The sequence below is a fragment of the Hyperolius riggenbachi genome, chromosome 10, assembly GCF_040937935.1.
Source record: "Hyperolius riggenbachi isolate aHypRig1 chromosome 10, aHypRig1.pri, whole genome shotgun sequence".
Taxonomy (NCBI): domain Eukaryota; kingdom Metazoa; phylum Chordata; class Amphibia; order Anura; family Hyperoliidae; genus Hyperolius; species Hyperolius riggenbachi.
Genome location: NC_090655.1, coordinates 236,990,440 through 237,011,890, shown reverse-complemented (window position 1 = coordinate 237,011,890; position 21,451 = coordinate 236,990,440). Strand labels below are relative to the sequence as shown.

At 44.0% G+C, this 21,451-nt stretch overlaps 2 protein-coding genes across 4 annotated transcripts in view; both read right to left on the bottom strand.

Moving 5' to 3' along the window:
* Positions 1 to 360: 360 nt before the first annotated feature.
* LOC137534932 (zinc finger protein 239-like) lies at positions 361 to 16,639 on the bottom strand. 3 transcript variants are annotated; one of them, XM_068256656.1, is made up of 3 exons: positions 16,432 to 16,639; positions 6,516 to 7,314; positions 361 to 4,264 (listed from the first exon to the last, which is right to left on the bottom strand). In XM_068256656.1, exons 2-3 carry the CDS (start codon positions 7,273 to 7,275, stop codon positions 3,294 to 3,296), a joined length of 1,731 nt encoding a protein of 576 aa, XP_068112757.1. In that variant the 5' UTR covers positions 7,276 to 7,314; positions 16,432 to 16,639; the 3' UTR covers positions 361 to 3,293. The 3 variants fall into 3 exon arrangements, with proteins under 3 accessions (XP_068112757.1, XP_068112756.1, XP_068112755.1); XM_068256655.1 differs by lacking the exon at positions 16,432 to 16,639 and adding an exon at positions 8,720 to 8,823; XM_068256654.1 differs by lacking the exon at positions 16,432 to 16,639 and adding an exon at positions 8,725 to 8,823.
* A 63-nt stretch (positions 16,640 to 16,702) lies between these two features.
* The window catches only part of LOC137536962 (zinc finger protein 271-like), a 34,593-nt gene continuing 29,844 nt past the window's right edge, over positions 16,703 to 21,451 (bottom strand). Inside the window, exons 6-7 of the mRNA XM_068259128.1 lie at positions 20,289 to 20,685; positions 16,703 to 17,791 (exon numbers count right to left, since the gene is read on the bottom strand). Of these exons, the coding sequence (XP_068115229.1) occupies positions 16,776 to 17,791; positions 20,289 to 20,685 (1,413 nt within the window). The 3' untranslated portion in view covers positions 16,703 to 16,775. The remainder of the gene's footprint in view (positions 17,792 to 20,288; positions 20,686 to 21,451) is intronic.

Genomic DNA, 21,451 nt, shown 5'->3' with positions numbered 1-21,451 from the left:
CATGCTCTGTACACACGCTGCTGCTCCATCCAAAGTCAACTGTAACAGGGAAAGAAAGGGGGCGGGGCTGTAAGCTGCAGGATGCCTGCAGATATTCTGGTGTCTCAACTTGTGCCTGTCCCAGACACTGCACCTGCCCTGTTCTGAGGAGGGATTATGGGCAGCTGTAATTCTCCCCTATGTTTGCATATGCACAGGCCAGTAGAGGGGCGTTTAGGAATCCATAGGCACATAGCTTAGTTCTGCTTCACGGCTGTCAGCCCATGTCTGGCTAGCTATAACAAGACAGGAGGCAAGTGACAAGTGAGTTCAATAATCAGCTAAAATAGAGAGCGGAGTAGAGTGCATATCCACTGTTAAACGTTTTATTTCAAAATCTCATTAAAAGGTATACAGGCAATTGAAGGTGTATAGGCAAACATATCCTATTAGAGCATAGGAGAGGCATATACAGACAAGTGCAGGCCAGTGACAATTGTGTTCAATAATGAGATACTGGCAATCGATGCACCACCCTGCAGACTTTGTTCCGGTCACATACAGACAGACAGACTCTGCAAATGGTAAAGGTGGCCATTAGATCCGAGAGAGATCTGTTGTCCGATTCCCAACAGATTTCAGCATGAAATATTTTGGGAATTGGTCTTGTGACGCCGCCTGGTTGTCCAGGGCGCAGTCTCCCTTAATATTTTATGCCTCCCCCCCACAGCGGTGCGCATGCAGTTATACTTTACCTGTCTGCCGTCTGTGCCTTCCTCATTGCACTTCCGCATTTGCACCCCCATCTGGTTGCTGGCATTTTAACACAAGGTGCATGTGTGACATCCCACACACGCCCCACATGTTATATGCCACTAGTCACGTGGGGCCCATATGTGGAAACAGGGCACGGATGCTCAGCGCAGACAGCGGTCATATAAAGTATAACTGCACAGGCATGGGGGGCTTAAATGTTTAGGGAGGGCAGCAGCCCTGGGCTTTCCTTTGCGTTCGTTGTTTGTGATTATCGCATGCCGTTACCATTACGCATGCCGCGCACCCGATCGGGCATATTGGCCCGAAATATTACAGCATGTCCAATCAATATATGTGACCAATTTTGTTCAAATCGTCAATCAGGCATGCTTTTGGCAGCCCCGATTTTCATCAGATTCGATAATTATCGAATTTGATGGTCGAACGGCAGCCAAGTCTACAGATGTATGGCCATCTTAACATTGTAACAGCCAGATAAACAGTGATACAGTGGATGGTAAGCCTTCCACACACTAAATGGTTCCCAACCAAGGCGGCCAGGCGGGGCCACCTATGCCATGAACATTGTGCAATTACAGAGAACTGCTGGTCCCTCTCGAACCACCAGTGGGACATCCGATGTGGCTGAACACAGGGCATTGTTCTCTTACTCACCCAGCCCTCCTCCTCCTCTCCATAGCAACAGCCTGAACTGTTTCCTGAGGGAATGAGTCCCTCCCGACATTTTTTTTAAAAGACAGATATTGTATTTTTTGTTGGGAGAAAAAGTGGGGAAAAAAAAGTCCATGCTACTTATAGTTCAAATGCAGGGAGCTGTTGACTTGTGAATGCCTAACAATATGAACCTCCAACCCGCCGCAATGTCAGGGACTCCCTGCTGTACTGGGCCCATGCAGAGGAGGACTCAGGGACAAACGAAGGACACAGAGGGACACAAAGGGGCATGGAGGAGGACACAAGGGAGACACAAAGGGGCATAGAGGAAGACACAAGGGGGACAGAGGCGGACACATGGTGGATACTGAAGGACACAAGGGGGATAGAGGACACAAGAGTGACAGAGGAGGACACAGGGAGACACAAAAGGGCATAGAGGAGGACACAAGAGTGACAGAGGAGGACACAAGGAAGACACAAAGGGGCATAGAGGAGGACACAAGGAGGACAGAGGCGGACTCATGGGGGACACAGGAGGACATGGAGACACAAAGGGGCATAGAGGACACAAAGGAGACAAAAAGGGGAATAGAGCAGGACACAAGGAGGACACAGGGAGACACAAGAGGTACAAGGGGGCATGAGGTATATCCACAAGATGCCCCTTCACCATGGATGCACCAGGTTTAGTATATATTTTGTTCCCCTGGTCATTGTCCTCTAAACCTAGATGCGTCTTATGGCCAGGAGCTTCTTATAGTCCGAAAAATACGTTACTTACCTAGGTAGAGGGAAGCCTCAGGGTAGTCCAGAGGCTTCCCGTGTCCTCTTTGCCCCCTCATTGTTCCCGTGCATGGACCCTCTGAACATATGGCTTCGCTCCCTGCCATCCACTGAGCAGGCGCAGTAAGGGTGAACCATTGCACAAAGAGAGGAGTGGCTGCAAACTGTCAAGAGGGTCCCAGGCAGTGGCAGAGGTCTCAAGGTGGGAAGCCTCGTCTTAGGGAACTATCAATCTTTTTTTCTTTTTAAAACACCTCTGGTTCACTTTAAGGGAAGAGCGGAGAAAGGCTGGGCCAAAATAAGAAGAGATAAAAGACACCTGAACTGAGAGCGATATGCAAGCTGTCATATTTATTTCCTTTCAAACAATACCAGTTGCCTGGTGGCTCTGCTGCTGATCCTCTGCCTCCAATACCTTTAGCCATAGCCCCTGAACAAGCATGCAGATCAGAAGCTCTGACTGAAATCTGATTGGATTAGCTGCATGCTTGTTTCAGGTGTGTGATGTGTGATTCAGCCACTACTGCAACCAAAGAGATCAGCAGGACTGACAAGCAACTGGTATTGTTTAAAAGTAATTAAATATGGCAGCCTCCGTATCCTTCTCAGCTCAGGTGTCCTTTAGGGAGAGAGATGTACACTGATGAAAGACAATACAAAGCTGCTGACTATTTGCATACGAAAAGAAAACATCAACTGCAATGTTACAGTAGAGGGCAAAGGCAGCAGAATTGCTAATTACAATAATGTGAAAAAACAAACCACTAATAATACTAGACTGCTCAGTACCTGCCTGCATCATGAAAATAGCACTTTAAAGCATTCTGTGAAGATGTTATCATTCAACTTTAATTTAATTTTACATTGACCTCACTTGACATTTACACAGTTCTGAAAGCAGGGCATTTATTGGACAAAACTCCAAAATAGGCGAGGAAAAGACCTAGCAGGTGTGGCCTGAAGATTTCACTGTCTTGTGTTCCCAAAATGCATAAAAACCCAAGATGCACCTCTTCACTCCATACCATACTGCTTCTTTTTTCCTTATTGTACAAATGCCCTACCTATTAAATGTAATTTACCGGTAGTCACTGACATCAGCGGGCGTGCATTCTCTGGTGTACAATTAAATTGCTTTTCGTTGTAAAACATTTCCCACACTCTGAACATGGAAAAGGCCGTTCGCCGGTGTGAGTCCTCTGGTGCGTTAGCAAATCTGCTTTTTGGATGAAACCTTTGCCACAATCTGAACAACAGTAAGGGCGCTCGCCTGTGTGGATTTGATGGTGTCTAAGAAGGTCTCCTTTCTGAACAAAGCCTTTCCCACACTCTGAACATGAATATGGACGCTCGCCAGTGTGAATTCTCTGGTGTATAAGGAGGGTGCCTTTTTCAGAGAAACACTTCCCACACTGAGTACAAGGAAAAGGGCGCTCACCGGTGTGAGTCTTCCGATGGGTAAAGAGTGTGCCTTTCTCAGCAAAGCATTTCCCACACTCTGAACAGGAAAAAGGGCGCTCACCAGTGTGGGTTCTTTCATGTTTAAGTAGGTCACACTTCTGTATGAAGGATCTCTCACACTTTGTGCAAGAGAAAGGCTTCTCACCTGTGTGGACCTTTGAATGGACAGTGAGGCTCTCTTTATAGGAAAAGCATTTCCCACACTTGGAACATGTGAAGGGTTTCTCACCAGTGTGAACTCTCTGGTGTCTCACAAATAAACACTTTATTGCAAACGTTCTCTCACACTCCAAACACGAAAACGCAGGTTCCCTCGGGAGCTTCTTCTGGTATCCAGCAACAGATGAATTAGAGGCAGATTTCTTATCAGCTGTAGAACATTGGAAGATATTCTCCTCTTGGGGTTTGGCATGATTTGATGGAGCAGATGATTCCCCCAGAGAAGAATGCTCATGTGACCGATTCACACTGTGATTAGAAGGATCTGCTGATCTGTTTGTACTGTGACCTCTGCGTGGAGAACATTTTCTGATGCCATTGTCTTCTGCAACATCATGCGGATGCGACACAAGATGTCCCTCTGAGAGGTTCCCAATATACTGCCCATCTGTTGGGGAGATAATTTAAACAAATATCATTTATATATTTATAAATCGTATTCTACACTCATAAGTCATGTTATAGACCACTTCTCTGCATGGCTTCTTCAGGTCGTCTCCACTGACATACCTTCTATCATTAACACTCTGAATCTAGTCTTTACTCAACTGTGCTCTGTTCTAACCTTTAATAATGTTCCCCTACCAGATCACAACCTTGGGGTTGATTCACAAACGAGAGCTGCTCCAGCATCGCTTGTTAAAAAACAATTAGTGGCCGGCTGGCCGCTATGCATGCTACGTTCGCTCCTTGCAGCGTAGTGTGCCTCACTAAGTTATGCGCGTTGTTTGCATAGCATTGTGCGCTCCTTTAAATGCCGGGACCACTACTGTGAAGTATTGCGACTGTGATACTTCACAAGCGCAGCTGCTACTATGTTAATTAGCATGTTTACTATGTTATTAATATAGTAACTATGTTAATTAACATGCAAGGAACAAGCATAGCATACATTGTTTTTTAATGAGCGCTGCTGACCCTTAGACAGCATCCATACACTACTCCACCTTAGACTCTCCCCCACCAAAATTCGCCCCCACCACATCAACAGACAGCCCTGGCTGACTGAACCCATTAAGCAACTGGAAAGACATTCCAGGGTGGTGGGATGGCGCTGGAGGAAAAAACATTAGACGCTGAAGAAGACTTCCAGCATTTCAGTGCTGCAGAAGCTCAGGGATGCCATTTCCATTGCAAAGCAGTCATGCTCCTCCTCACTTATTTCTTCACAGTCCCATAACCTAAACAATGTAAAACTTGCATCAGGGCCCACAGCTCCTTAGATACGCCACTGTCCAAAGGCCGATTTTCTGTACTAACACTCCCTGACCGTTCCATTGCCTTTAGCAATATTGATCAATCTCTGCTTATCTAGAGCATCTCATCGCTGGGGATCAAGAGCCTAGCACATTGTTGGATCTTCTCCTACCTGTCTGGATGCTCTTGCACTGACTAGTAATCCAATACTAACTCCTCTCTTTGTCTGTTATTTGTTGGTGTACCATAAGGCTCCATTCTTGGACCTCATCTCTACTCCATCTATACTTATAGCCTGGGGAAATGAATACGCTCTTTTGGTTTCTAGTATTACCTTTACCCTGAAGACCCCTAAATCTGTTTCTCAGCTCCTGACATCTCTATGCTATTATCTTGAGTCCCTGAGTGTCTGTCTGTTGTTTCTGTATTCATGTCATCCCGCTTCCACAAATAAATAACATGAGTAAAACTGAGATTGTAATATATATGTCAACCTTCTCTCTCTTTGTTACCATACCTATAATTGGGTGCATATTATTTCGGCGCTGCTCAGTTCGGCTCTCACTGCTGCCGCTAAACTCCGAGGAGGAGTTAAATACTATTCCCCCTCTGAGTTGGCAGCCGCCAGAGCCCCAAATTACCGCTACGCGCCCTGCGCAGCATATCATTGCTGCTATGGGGCGCCCAGTTTCGGCGCACGGCTCTGAGAGCTGCGCGCAAAATCAGCTGATCCGCCTATAATTACCGTCAATGCAGAAAACACCCCAATAACCTCAACACTTAAAGCTATCTGTCTGGGGGTAGCTCTGGACTCTCTAGAGCTCTCATTTAAACATCATATTAACACATTAGTAATCACTTCTTCCTCCATCTCAAAAATATCTCTAGAATTTGTCCCTTCCTTCCACAAGAGGCAACTAAAATGCTTGTACCTAGTCTTATAATTTCCTGTGTCAAGTACTGTAACACTCTACTCTGAATATACTAAAAAACTGACTGGCACCTCTTCAGTCTCTACTGAATTCAGCTGCTCCTCTCATTCACCTCTTCTCTCACTCCTCTGATGCTTCCCCTCCATTGGCTACCAAACACCCAAAGGATCCAGTTCAGACTCCTAACACTATCATTCAAAGCTCTACATAGGCTATCCTATGGGCCTTTCATATGGCTAATGAGCCATGTACAAGCACAGCCATACTACACATGCGCAGTAGCACAAAGGTGCGCTCTTACACAGACAGGAGCACAGCCACGAGAACATATTCAATAAGCTGCTGTCAAATAAGTCTAGAGCGTCCCAGTGCTGGAACAGTGGGCACCAGGAGGATCTAAGGAGCTTCTGGATTATTGGATTATCCCTCTATTTTTTTATTTATTTTGTATCCATGTACACAATTTGAGAAGATGATTGTTTGCTTCTAAATATAGTGCTCATTACTCACCCATGCCAATATGCAGAGAACTTTCCCCCTCCTTTATCTTCCTAGGTTCACCCTTCTCTGTAGACTCTTCCTCTTGAACTGTCTGCATCATTTCACCTTTCTTCATGGACTGCTGCTCACCTTTCACAGAAGAATCTTCTTGTTCCTCTTTAACTGTCCCGTTCAAGTCAACCTTCTTTATAGACGCCTGACTTCCCCTCAAATATATATTTCCACCTTCCTTTTCGATTGTCCAATGGCTTTTACCTTCTGCTGTAGAATGTTCATCACCTTTTACATATGCCTCTTCTTCAACTTTAATTGCCCTCATCATTTTACCCTCCTTTGTAGGCTTCTGATCATCCCTCACATACGTCTCTCCACCTTCCCCACTGTTTAAACTCATAATTTTGTCATCTGGAATGGAATGTTGTTTTATCTTTACATTTGTTCCTTCTGTATCCTCTGCAGTTATACATTGCATTCCATCCTCCACCACTGATCGTTGATCACTCTTTACATACGTCTCTTCTTTTTCCTTTTTAATGGTGTCCATTATGTCACTCTCCCCCATAGACTGCTGGTCATCCCTCATATATGTCCCTTTTTCTTCCACTTTATCCGTCCTCATCATTTCTTCCTTTACCGTAGACTGCTGATCATTCTTTAATGTCTCTTCTTCTTCTTCTTCTTTAATCCTCCATATCATGTCACCCTCCTCCATAGACTGCTGATCACTCCTCACATACGTCTCTTCTTCCTCTTTAACTGTCCCCATCATGTCAAGGTGGTCACCTTTCCAGCCACTTTTCCTTTTTACCTTAAAACCACAAAGTAATAATAAATCAGCTACAGAAACATAATTACATAAACTAATATATGAATTCTAAGCTGAACTGGAATGCTACAGTGTGGCTTATCAAGGTTTAGATCCTCCCTTCAGTAAAAGTGTGGGATTTTCCTGTGTTCAGTCCTGGGAGTAGAGAGGACCTGTACATCTTCCTGGTGGTTGCTTATTACTAGATCCTAAATCTGCAGTACTGCACTTGTTTTGATTCTACACAGCATCGAGCCTGTCAAATAATCTGGACTCTATGTTCTGACAGATCTATACTGCTAATATATCAGATCAAGGAAGTCAGGGGACATTGGAGGAGATTAAAAAAAATGTAAATCGGTTTAAGGTGGCCATACAAAGGGTGATTTGGCAGACGATCAACCATCCGATTTGATTGATATTATAATCGGATGAAAATCGGTGCTGCCAAGAGCATGCCCGATCAAAGGTACAACCAATTTTGGTCCAAAATTGGCTGCATGTACGGATTGGACATGCTGCAAGATGTAGGGCCAACTTGCTCAATCAGGTGAACAGCGGTAACCCCCAGCACTGTCCCCTCCCAATGTAAGATATCCCCTCTTCCCCCTGTGCAGTATACTTTACTTGTCTGTCACTGGCCCTGGGCTCCGCCTGCAGACACACGCACCACCTGATTGCTGGCGTAACGTGGGAGTGTGTGTGATGTCAAACATGCACCCACATATACACCCACAACCACCCTGTGAGGGAACATCTTACATTAATGGGGACAGCACAGGGGGTTGGCAAGGCGGTGGATGTGGCCAATTCCTGGGATATTTCATGCTGAAATTGATTGAGAATCGGCCTGTGGTGTATGGGCAGGCATCACATCTCTATCCAATCAGAGGGAGATCTGTCTTCTTCCATACATCTTTCATACCTGCCAAATTTTTTGAGATGAGAGGGACACTTTAAGACACACCCCTGCCACACCTCTAATCATGCCCCCACCACACCCCCAGCCACGCATATCACTAACAATTCATAAGCAAAAGATGCAATTTTAGAATTCAAACCACCCTGGTCATTTCAATCATCACTAGTTTTTCTTCATATTGAAATTAAGAAATATACCAATTTAAAAGATGGGAATAAAGTTTGGAGTCAATTAAACACATCTGACAAAAATACATATATTTACAAAGATCTGTACACGAGTCCTGAAAGAGGGACAGAGAGATGAGAGAGAAAGAGGGACAGAGAGATGAGAGAGAAAGAGGGACAGAGAGATGAGAGAGAAAGAGGGACACAGAGATGAGAGAGAAAGAGGGACAGAGAGATGAGAGAGAAAGAGGGACAGGGGGATTTGGTTTCCAAAGTATTGTGCATTTTCTAGCCAGGCAGGAGCTGTAATCTGTGTTACCTCACCACATTATTCATATTCCATCCCTTTTGCTTTCTTTCATCATAAAAATAAGTAACATCTTATCACATCCTCTGTTGCCAGTCTCAGTAATGACTCCTTTCTACTTCCTCCCACAAGTCTAACCTCAAACTTCCTGTATGTGGCCAATAACACTTCCTGTTTGTCAGCACTTCCTAGTCAATCGATATCACGTATATCGCCACCTTGTGGGGACTAAGTGAACATCAGGCTTGACTGGACTCGCAGCATTTGATGTCTCGATGACCAGAGCAAACTTTTCAATTTTCAGCATTTAGATGCAACCATTAAGAGCTTTTTTGCGTGTTTGTTGAAACTTTTTTTCTGCCTTACCACATCTTAAATACAGTATTTTAATTTACAAACAATTCGCTGTTTATAAATGGCTCAAGTTACATTTCAGCCCTACAAAGTTAACTTTTTGTACAGAACATAGAGAATTGTTTTTGTCTTTACACATTTTCTTTGATTCATCCATAGCTCCCAACTATCCCTCTTTCGGAGGGACTGTCCCTCTTTGGGAGCCCTGTCCCCCTGTCCCTCTTTCCTCCTCATTTGTCCCTCTTTCAGGACTTTGTCCCTCTTTCTATGTAAATATATATATTTCTCTACTAAAAAAATGTGTTTGGTTGACTCTTAACTTTATTCCCATCCTTTAAATTGATAGACTAATTTTAAAATGTTAATATGAAAGAAAATGAACCAGGATAGAAAGGACCAGGGTGGTTTTAATTATAAAACAACATATTTTTCTTATGAAATCTTTATGTTATGTGTGACTAGGGGTGTGTCCTGGGGGAGGGGATAGTGGTTAGAGGTGTGGCATGGGCGTGGCTTAAGTGTCCCTCTTTCTCATCTCAAAAAGTTGGGAGGTATGGATACATATTTCATTACTGTATACCAGGGATCCCCAAACTTTTTTGGTCAAGGGCCGGGTCAAAATACTTCAGACTGCTGGGGGGCCGGAACATACATTGAATCTAGGTATTGATTCCCCCCAATCATGCCCGGAGGAGAACTCCCAGCAGCAGCCAATCAGTCATGCATGCCCGAAGAACGTCTTTGTGCACCAAACAGTGAAGCATACCCAGGTGACAACCTGCCATCCAGTTGGACAGCAGTGTCACCTGATACAGTATTGGATTGGAAGCCAGCGAATAACTGCTGCTTACTGGCATCTACTACAGTATGTGGCTGTGTGGTGCCAGCACTGCTATTCTATATGCGGGCCACCAATATTTAAAGGTGCAGTGGGTCACATCTATAAGTTATACAATCTGTGTTTGGGGGCCGGTGAAAAAGCCTTGGGGGCCGCATTTGTCCTGCGGGCCGTAGGTTGAAGACCACTGGTATAAACTGTTCAAAGTTGTTTAACACACAGTAGTCATTGGGAATGGTTGTTTAAAAAAAGCCAGATACTTACCTAAGGAGAAGGAAGGCTCTGAGTCCTAATGAGCCTCTCCTCTCCCGTGGCCCGCTCCAGCGCAAGATCCCCTGTAGCTGCATTCAACCAATTTAGTCAGATGCTGCTGTCTCCGCCGCCGAAGAGAGGCTTCGGAAGTCTTTGGGAGCCCGAGTGCTCTCTCGTGCGTGCGCAGTATGGAGCCACCTGTCTTCAGGAGGACTCGGCTCCCGAAGACTTCCGAAGTCTCCCACGGTGGGGGAGTCAAACGGGGCAGCTGTCGCCGCAATGAGGGGACTGGAAGAGGAGAGGGAAGGCACATTAGTACTCAGAGCCTTCCCTCTCCTTAGGTAAGTATCTGCCTTTTTTTTTTAATAAGGACTAGACTCCCAATGACGTTAAAGGACAACTGTAATAAGAGTGATATGGAGGCTGCCATATTTATTTCCTTTTAAACAATACCAGTTGCCTGGCAGCCCTGCTGGTCTATTTGGCTGCAGTAGTGTCTGAATAACAGAATAAACAAGCATGCAGCTAATGTTGTCAGATCTGACAATAATGTCAGAAACACCTGATCTGCTGCATGCTTGTTCAGGGTCTATGGCTAAAAGTATTAGAGGCAGAGGATTAGCAGGATAGCCAGGCAACTGGTATTGCTTTAAAGGAAATAAATATGGCAGCCTCCATATCCCGCTCGCTTCGGTTGTCCTTTGTCATCGTATGCCACTTGGAAGTGGATCAATCAGATTCATTAATTTGTATGATGTCGGTTTATTGTCAGTTCACCCTGGGATGTCTGTTTATTTTCAGAGCACCCTGGGATGTGTGTTTATTGTCAAAGCACCCTGGGATGTCAGTTTATTGTCAAAGCACCCTGGGATGTCAGTTTATTATCAAAGCATCCTGGGATGTCAGTTTATTATCAAAGCATCCTGGGATGTCAGTTTATTGTCAAAGCACCCTGGGATGTCAGTTTATTTTCAGAGCACCCTGGGATGTGTGATTATTGTCATAACACCCTGGGATGTCAGTTTACTGTCACAGCACCCTGAAATGTCAGTTTACTTTCAGAGCACCTTAGGATCTCAGTTACCTGTCACAGCATCCTGGGATGTCAGTTTATTGTCAAAGCACCCTGGGATGTCAGTTTATTATCAAAGCACCCTGGGATGTCAGTTTATTATCAAAGCACCCTGGGATGTCAGTTTATTATCAAAACACCCTGGGGTGTCAGTTTATTATCAAAACACCCTGGGATGTCAGTTTATTGTCAGAGCACCCTGGGATGTCCGTTTACTTTTAGAGCACCTTGGGATGTCAGTTTATTCAGTGCACCCTGGGATGTCAGTTACCTGTCACATCACCCTGAGATGTTAGTATATTTTCAGAGCACCCTGGGATGTCAGTTAATTGTCAGTGCAACCTGGGATGTCAGTTTATTGTCAGAGCACCTTAGAATGTCAGTTACCTGTCACAGAATCCTGGGATGTCAGTTAACCTCCTTAGCGGTATGGACGAGCTCAGCTCATCCATTACCGCCGGAGGGTGCCGCTCAGGCCCTGCTGGGCCGATTTTGCTCAAATAAAAAGGTGCACACACAGCCGGCACTTTGCCAGCCGCGTGTGCTACCTGACTGCCACCGCAGTGCGGCGAAAGAGGGTCCCCCTAGCCGCCCAAGCCCAGCGCAGCCAGAACAAACAGTTCCGGCCAGCGGTAAGTGCTGGATCGGAGGCGGCTGACGTCCATGACGTCACTCCGCTCATTGCCATGGCGACGAGGAAAGCGAAACAAGGAAGGCCGCTCATTGCGGCCTTCCTTGTTACTTCTGATCGCCGGAGGCGATCAGAAGTACGGATCGGGAGCGCCCTCTAGTGGGCTTTCATGCAGCCAACTTTCAGTTGGCTGCATGTAATAGTTTTCTTTTTAATTAAAAAAAAAACCTCCCGCAGCCGCCCTGGCGATCTTAATAGAACGCCAGGGAGGTTAATTGTCAGTGCACCCTGGGATGTCAGTTTATTGTCAGAGCACCTTAGAATGTCAGTTACCTGTCACAGAATCCTGGGATGTCAGTTAATTGTCAGTGCACCCTGGGATGTTAGTTTATTGTCAGAGCACCCTGGGATACAGTGGGTTGCAAAAGTATTCGGCCCCCTTGAAGTTTTCCACATTTTGTCCCATTACTGCCACAAACATGCATCAATTTTATTGGAATTCCACGTGAAAGACCAATACAAAGTGGTGTACATGTGAGAAGTGGATCGCAAATCATACATCATTCCAAACATTTTTTACAAATAAATAACTGCAAAGTGGGGTGTGCGTAATTATTCGGCCCCCTGAGTCAATACTTTGTAGAACCACCTTTTGCTGCAATTACAGTTGCCAGTCTTTTAGGGTATGCCTCTACCAGCTTTGCACATCTAGAGACTGAAACCATTGCCCATTCTTCTTCGCAAAACAGCTCCAGCTCAGTCAGATTAGATGGACAGCATTTGTGAACAGCAGTTTTCAGATCTTGCCACAGATTCTCGATTGGATTTAGATCTGGACTTTGACTAGGCCATTCTAACACATAGATATGTTTTGTTTTAAACCATTCCATTGTTGCCCTGGCTTTATGTTTAGGGTCATTGTCCTGCTGGAAGGTTAACCTCCGCCCCAGTCTCAAGTCTTTTGCAGTCTCCAAGAGGTTTTCTTCCAAGTTTGCCCTGTATTTGACTCCATACATCTTCTCATCAACTCTGACCAGCTTCCCTGTCCCTGCTGAAGAGATGCACCCCCCGAGCATGATGCTGCCACCACATTTGACAGTGGGGATGGTGTGTTCAGAGTGATGTGCAGTGTTAGTTTTCCGCCACACATAGTGTTTTGCATTTTGGCCAGAAAGTTCAATTTTGGTCTCATCTGACCAGAGTACCTACTTCCACATGGTTGCTGTGTCCCCCACATGGCTTGTGGCAAACTGCAAACGGGACTTCTTATGCTTTCTGTTAACAATGGCTTTCTTCTTGCCACTCTTCCATAAAGGCCAACTTTGTACAGTGCATGACTAATAGTTGTCCTATGGACAGAGTCTCCCACCTGAGCTGTAGATCTCTGCAGATCATCCAGAGTCACCATGGGCCTCTTGACTGCATTTCTGATCAGCACTCTCCTTGTTCGGCCTGTGAGTTTAGGTGGATGGCCTTGTCTTGGTAGGTTTACAGTTGTGCCATACTCCTTATATTTCTGAATGATCGCTTGAACAGTGCTCCGTGGGATGTTCAAGGCTTTGGAAATCTTTTTGTAGCTTAAGCCTGCTTTAAATTTCTCAATAACTTGATCCCTGACCTGTCTGGTGTGTTCTTTGGACTTCACGGTGTTGTTGCTCCCAATATTCTCTTAGACAACCTCTGTGGCCCTCACAGAGCAGCTAGCTGTATTTGTACTGACATTAGATTACACACAGGTGCACTCTATTTAGTCATTAGTACTCATCAGGCAATGTCTATAGGCAACTGACTGCACTCAGATCAAAGGGGGCCGAATAATTATGCACACACCACTTTGCCGTTATTTATTTGCAAAAAATGTTTGGAATCCTGTATGATTTTCGTTCCACTTCTCATGTGTACACCACTTTGTGTTGGTCTTTCATGTGGAATTCCAATAAAATTGATTCATATTTGTGGCAGTAATATGACAAAATGTGGAAAACTTCAAGCGGACCGAATACTTTTGCAACCCACTGTATGTTTACTTTCAGAGCACCTTGGGATATCAGTTTATTGTCAGTGCACCCTGGGATGTCAGTTACCTGTCACATCACCCTGAGATGTTAGTATATTTTCAGAGCACCCTGGGATGTCAGTTAATTGTCAGAGCACCCTGGGATATTAGTTTGTCAGAGCACCTTAGAATGTCAGTTACCTGTCGCAGCATCCTGGGATGTCAGTTACCTGTCACAGCACCCTGTGATGTCAGTTACCTGTCACAGCACCCTGGGATGTCAGTTTTTTTTCAGAGCACCCTAGGATGTCAGTTACCTGTCACAGCAACCTGGGATGTCAGTTACCTGTCACAGCACCGTGGAATGTCAGTTTACTGTCAGAGCACCCTGGGATGTCAGTTTATTTCAGAGCACCTGGGATGTCAGTTACCTGTCACAGCACCCTGGGATGTCAGAGAACCCTGGAATGTCAGTTTACTTTTAGAGCACTCTGGGATGTCTGTTTATTGTCACAGCACCTTGTCATTTTAGTTTCAGAGCACACGGTGTATCAGTGTACTGTCAGAGCACCTTAGGATGTCAGTTACCTGTCACAGCATTCTGGGATATCAGTTTATTGTCAAAGTACCCTGGGGTGTCAGTTTTACCCCTGTCCTGTCATCTAATCTTAACCCCCTCCTCTCATGTTGACACCTTCCTTATTCCTAACCCTAACTCCCCAAAACTCCCATGTAAGTCCTTCCTGACACCCCCCCCCCCCCCCCCCAAACAGAAATATATATAATAATATAATAATAATAATAATAATAATAATAATAATAATAATAATATGTAATAATGCACCCAAATTAACTATTGTACAGAAACGTGTCTGGACACACAGCACCCAAACTCAACACAGGTGCACTACAGACCCTCCTGCTTCCCACTGGCCAATTCAGGGTTTCTATTCTCAGATTACATAATGCCACCTACTTTACAGCTGATTTTGGCACCTCGCTAACAGATTAGTGAAACCTCTGTTGTTCTAGCTTTATAGGACTTAAGGAGTACAATGGCAAAAAAAATTTAAATATGTGCAAACATAGACAAATAAGAAGTACATTTTTTTTCCAGAATAAAATGAGCCATAAATTACTTTTCTCCTATGTTGCTGTCACTTACAGTAGGTAGTAGAAATCTGACAGAAGCAACAGGTTTTGGGCTAGCCCATCTCTTCATAGGGGATTCTCAGCAAGGCTTTTATTTTTTACAAATATATTCCCTAAAAAGGATTTGAACAATGATGCTGGCCAGCTTCCCGGCTCGCTACACAGTTTTTTGGCAGTTGGACAGAGCAACTGCCATTCACTAAGTGCTTTTGAAAATAAATACATCCCTGAGAATCCCCTATGAAGAGAGGAACTAGTCCAAAACCTGTCACTTTTGTCAGATTTCTACTACCTACTGTAAGCGACAGCAACATAGGAAAAACGTAATGTATGGCTAATTTTACTCTGGAAGAAATGTACTTCTTATTTGTATAAGTTTGCACATATTTTATATTTTACAATTTTTTGCCATAGTGCCCCTTTAAAATACAGCGTGGACCTTCAGTTCTTAAAGTGGAACGGAGCATTAACTGTTTACTATCATTTGAGAATTGGCCACCACTTATGAAGGGGTTCAGTGTTTTCCTTAAAGCAGCAGGGACAGCCAGACTATGCCAGGAAAAAAACAAAACACATAGGCCACTATATAAATAGATAAATACTTGTTCTACTTACATAACAAATGCACTGTACTGTTGTACATTGTAATGTATTTTGACTAACATAAGATTTATTACAGCAGAAACATGTATGATTAGATTGGTATGCTTGCAATACAGGTTCAGGTTGCAGGCTGCATAATAAACACAGTGGAATTGTACCCACAAAATGCAATAATGCTAAAAAATCCCAGCAATGACATCACACGGTTGCTTTAGGGGTTTAGGTGCAGCAGCATCACAGTGATCTGGCTTCCTGCAGTCATTTCAAGAAGGGGCATGGCCCTTTATTAGTCCATTTAGAGAGGGGCAAATCATAAACATGCTTGTTAGTTTATGTTCCCCCCCATATTGCCCCTAGACTGTGTGATTCGCAACCACCCTAAAGACACTAACCTAATCCTCCCATTCTGTGGACCCAGAGGCCTGCCTATAATGGTATCACATGCAAGGTGGGGGGACGGGGAAGGGAAGCAGGGATGAGAGAATCCAAGCCAACGTATCATGAAGGACCATGGCTATTGAAGCCAAGGATTCATATGAATAGCAAAGAGGAGCATGGAGGAGTAAGGAGCAGCTTCTGGGGGTTGGGAGATAAGTTAGGTGAGGAGTGAGAGAAATACAAATTCCTGGGATAGGGCTTTATAGCTCTAGTTCCTTATCCCATTTCATTATTGATTATATATAAAGGCAATCACTAAAAAAATGAACATTGTTACAGTATATTGGGGAAATGGAAACATGGTTGCAGTGAGCTGCTGGCAATAGGCATCTTCTCATTCCTTTGTTCATGGGGGCGGGGCTAACTAAGATTCCCATCATGGCCACACCTTCTTAGTAACCAACAACTTATCCGCTAGAGGAGGCGTGGCTGCAGTGGGAGTGACACTCAGACCCAAGCACCACTCATGTGCATCATACTAATCCATTACGAGACCCAGCCAATTATGGGATACAGTATTCCGGCAGTGATGAGATGACCACCGCTGATCTGATGCAGTCGTAAGTGGTAAAGGTTTGGCTGAAGATTTCACTGTTTGGAGACAAAACTCATAAAAACCCCAGATCAACAGTACCGAACACAACACACTCCACTAAAAACAGATTTGACTCCTTTATTTTTACTGTACAATTGTCCCCGTGATGAAATGTCACTTAAAGGTAGTCACTGGCATCAGCGGGCATGCATTCTCTGGTGTACAATTAAATTGCCTTTAGTTGTATAACATTTCCCACACTCTGAACACTGGAAAGGCCGCTCCCCAGTGTGAGTCCTTTGGTGTGTTAGCAAATCTGCTCTCTGGATGAAACCTTTGCCACAATCCGAACAAAAGTAAGGTCGCTCGCCTGTGTGGATTCGCTGGTGTCTAAGAAGGTCTCCTTTCTGTATGAAGCTTTTCCTGCACTCTGAACATGAAAAAGGACGCTCACCAGTATGAGTTCTCTGGTGTATAAGAAGAGTGCGTTTTTCAGTGAAACACTTCCCACACTGTGTACAAGAAAAGGGCCGCTCACCGGTGTGGGTCTTCTGGTGTGTAAAGAGTGTGCCTTTCTCAGCAAAGCATTTCCCACACTCTGAACAGGAAAAAGGGCGTTCACCAGTGTGGGTTCTTTCATGTTTAAGTAGGTCTCCCTTCTGAATGAATAATTTCTCACACTTTGTACAGGAGAAAAGCTTCTCACCCGTGTGGATCTTCGAATGGGCAGTGAGGCTCTCTTTATATGAGAAACATTTCCCACACTCGGAACAGGTGAAGGGTTTCTCACCTGTGTGAACTCTTTGGTGTCTCACAAATAAAGACTTCATTGTGAATGTTCTCTCGCATTCCGAACATGAAAATAACGGCTCCTGTGAGAGCTTCTTCTGGTTTCCAGCAACAGATGATTTAGAGGCAGGCTTTTTATCAGTTGTAGAACTTTGGAAGATTGTCTCTTCTCTGGGTTTGGCTTGATTTGACAGAGCAGATGATGCCCCCAGAGGAAAAGACTTAGGTGACCTGTTCACATTGTGACATCTCTCCACAGGTTTACAGGGATCTGCTGGTCTCTTTGCTCTGTGACGTCTCTGATGAGTGTTTCCTACAATGTTGTTTCCTCCTGGAGAACATTGTGTGATGGCATTATCTTCAGCAGCATCATCCGGATGTGACATGAGATGTCCCTCAAAGGGACTCACAATATACTGCCCATCTGTTGGGGGGACAATGGAAACAACTATCATTTCTATGTCATATATCATATTCTGCAGTCATAAGTCATGTTTGTAGGTTCAAATTGCAATGTTGTCCCAGCATATTCCTGATACTGATATTAAACAGAAGCCATAAATCAATGTACAGAGCAACCAAACTATAAATGGCACATTGGAGTCTACAGTACAATGATCACATTGCTGTGGTTAAGTATATCACTTATATTGGACATATTGAGATATGCCTTTCATGTGGTGTACAGTATCTCCTCCTCATTTGTTGGCACTGTGATGTTATACTGAGGAATCGAGATGGGCCTTTCATATGGCATACAGTATCTCCTCCTCATTTGTTGGTGCTATGATGTTATACTGAGGAATGGAGATGGACCTTTCATATGGTGTACAGTATCTCCTCCTCATTTGTTGGTGCTATGATGTTATACTGAGGAATGGAGATGGGCCTTTCATATGGTGTACAGTATCTCCACACATTTGTTGGTACTATGATGATATATTGAAATATGGAAACCTTTCATGTGTTTAACAGAATCTCTCAGGGCTGTGGAGTCGGTCCAAAAATCCACCGACTCCGACTCCTCGACTCCGACTCCTCTAATTTGCATATTACAATTTTGTGGATTAAAAGTATGTAACATGAAATTCGTCTCTTAAAGAGAATCTGTACTCTAATATTCTTACACTAAAAATCATACCATTCTATTCCTTATTTTCTCCTGTGCCCCTCTGTGCTGTTTCTGCCACTCTCTGCTGCAATCCTGGCTTGTAATTAACAGTTTTAGGCAATGTTTACAAACAAACTAACCAGCTTCTAATAGGCTCAGCTAAGCATAGTGTGTGAGTATGCAGGGGGCCTGCAGAGGGTGTGTATCGCTTCTACCAATCACAAGCAGCCCTGCACATTCCACACAATCAAAGCCTTAGCCCGACAAACAGGACAGAGGAAAGATACATTGATTTATTACAGAGACAGTGTAATTAGGAAGAGCTGCAGTAAGCCCCAGCACATTAGAACAGGCATAGGAACTCATAGGATAGAAGAACTAAGGCTGAAAAAATTGTTACAGAGTCTCTTTAACTGCCAAAGCTTAGGAATTTTACAAGACAACTGAAGTGAGAAGGATATGTAGACTACTATATTTATTCCCTTTAGACTAAAACTAGTCCTTGGTAAGAGTACTTGTAAAAGGTACAAACCGGAACAAAGAACATCTATCAGGCCCTAGGCAATGTAAGTGTGGGTACATGTAAGAATGATGTGCAGGTATTCTGCAGGGGAATGAGGAGATTGTAAACAGACAACACCTCTGTGTTCAATGTGCACAGCATTCTCAGTGGATTCCCTGCAGCTCTGTGGGGAGTGCATATGTAGAGTATAGTACTACTGTGTAACAAAGTAAACCTGAGACAGATGAAATTAAAGTTTTATATATACCTGGGGCTTCCTCCAGCCGCCTTCAGGATAATCAGTCCCTCGTTGTCCTCCTCCACCACCTGGATCTTCTGCTATGAGTCCAGGTACTTGAGCCAGTCGGGCGTAGTGCGCATGCACACACTCCGCCACCAGGAGCATACTACACCTGTGCAGCACTATTGTGCAGGTGCAGAATGTTCCTGGCTGTGGGAGCGGATTGCGGCCGGACAGTGCTGACTGGCTGAATTACCAGGACTCATAGCAGAAGATCCGGGTGGTGGAGGACAGCGAGGGACTGATTAGCCTGAAGGGGGCTGGAGGAAGCCCCAGGTATGTATAAAACTTTACTTTTCATCCGTCTCAGTTACCCTTTAATTTGTAGTCACCAAACCAAATTTTAACAACATATCAAATTATTTGATTTCATCGGCAAAGGGAGTGCATACATTAGCATAAATCAGCATCAATGCAGAATTATTTCCATCTCGTTGACCATCTCTATTAGTGACACAGCTACACATCAGGCTTTATTCTTACAGCAAAGATGTTATTTAGTATATATGAGATTCCTGTGTACACATCATATATACAGTCACAATCAGATCTGTATATCTGACCTTAAAAATACGGGGACTGCTTTATTGAAGCAGCACAAGTAACTAATTTTCATTGGTTTATTTCATTTTTGTGGACTAAGCACAGCTATTACTGTATATATCCTGTATATATACATTATTTTAATGACTATTTTTTGAGAAATAGAACATTTTATCATATTTTCCATTTTAATTAGTTACAAATTCATTAGGAGTCGGAGTCGGTGCATTTTTACAGACTCCGACTCCGACTCCAGGCACCCAAAATTGCCCGACTCCACGACTCCGACTCCACAGCCCTGGAATCTCTACCCTGTTTAATTACCCTGATCTTATAATGAAGAATAAATCGGGATTTTTCAAATTGGGAACCGTATCTATACCCCATGTGCTATTATATTCAGAAATGGAGGTTGAACCCTATATTATATATTTTTATAAGGTATTACTTTATTTTTCACTCACTTGTGCCAATATCCAGGAGATGTTCCTCCTCTTTAATTGTCTTCATCATTTCACTCCCCTCTGTGGAACTCTGATTATCCTGCACATACATTTCTTCTTCATCCTCTTTAATTGTCACCATAATTACTTTTACCATAGATTGCTGATCATCCCTAATATGTGTCTCTTCTTCTTCTTTTTTAGTTCTCATTATTTCACCCTTCACTGTAGAATGCTGATTAGCGCTTACATAGGTTGCATCTTCCTCTTTAATTGCCTCCATTCCTTCGCCTTCCACTATGGATTGTTGATCACCCATAGCAAAAGTTGTTACTTCTTCTTTAATTGTTGCCGTCATTTCAGCCTCCTCCAAGGACTGCTGATCCCTCTTGCGATATCTCACTTCTTCTTCTTCATACTATGCTAACAAAGTAATAAAAAATTAAATCTACTTACACATAATAACACAAAATAACATCTGGATTTTTATATTGCTGCTCTAGACCCTCAGCTCCATCAAAATGATAATGCTACTTGAAACAGAAAATGTAGGGCTGATGGGATCAGTTAGGATCTCTTAACTTTAAATTAGAGAATATGCGAGTTTTGTAAATTGGTTTTGTAAATTGGTTCTTTAGGACAAGAGGCGTGTGAACTGATGACTCTAGGTAGGAGGAGGAGGAGTCATGTGGACTGCTGACTCTGAGTAGGGAGAAGTGTGAACCGATGACTCTAGCTAGGAGGAGTCATTTGGACCGCTAACTCTGAGTAGGGAGTGGCGTAGTGTGGACTGATGACTCTAGGTAGGAGGAGTCATGTGGAATGGTGACTCTGAGCAGGGAGTGGTGTAGTGTGGACTGATGACTCTAGCCAGGAGGATGAGTCATGCGGACTGGTGACTCTGAATATGGAGAGGTGTAGTGTGAACTGATGCCTCTAGGTAGGAGGAGGAGTCATGTAGAATAGTGACTCTCAGTAGGGAGAGGTGTAGTGTGGACTGCTGACTCTAGGTTGGATGAGGTTACAAGGCAAGTGTGCTCTGCTGTCTCCAGACAGGGGAAGGTGTAGTTCAGGTTAGTGAGTTTAGATGTGGGGAGCAAATACCACATGCAAAGCATCCAGAAATGCAACCTGTTTCCTCCTGCAGGCCACACTGAGAGAAGTTGACTAAGGCAAAGATGGCA

Bases quoted from the DNA above. Each gene is read 5' to 3' on its own strand.
- LOC137534932 (XM_068256654.1), bottom strand. The intron at 4,265-6,515 runs GTGAGTAATGAG...TCTCCCCAACAG, and splicing joins TTCTCTGCATATTGGCATGG to ATGGGCAGTATATTGGGAAC.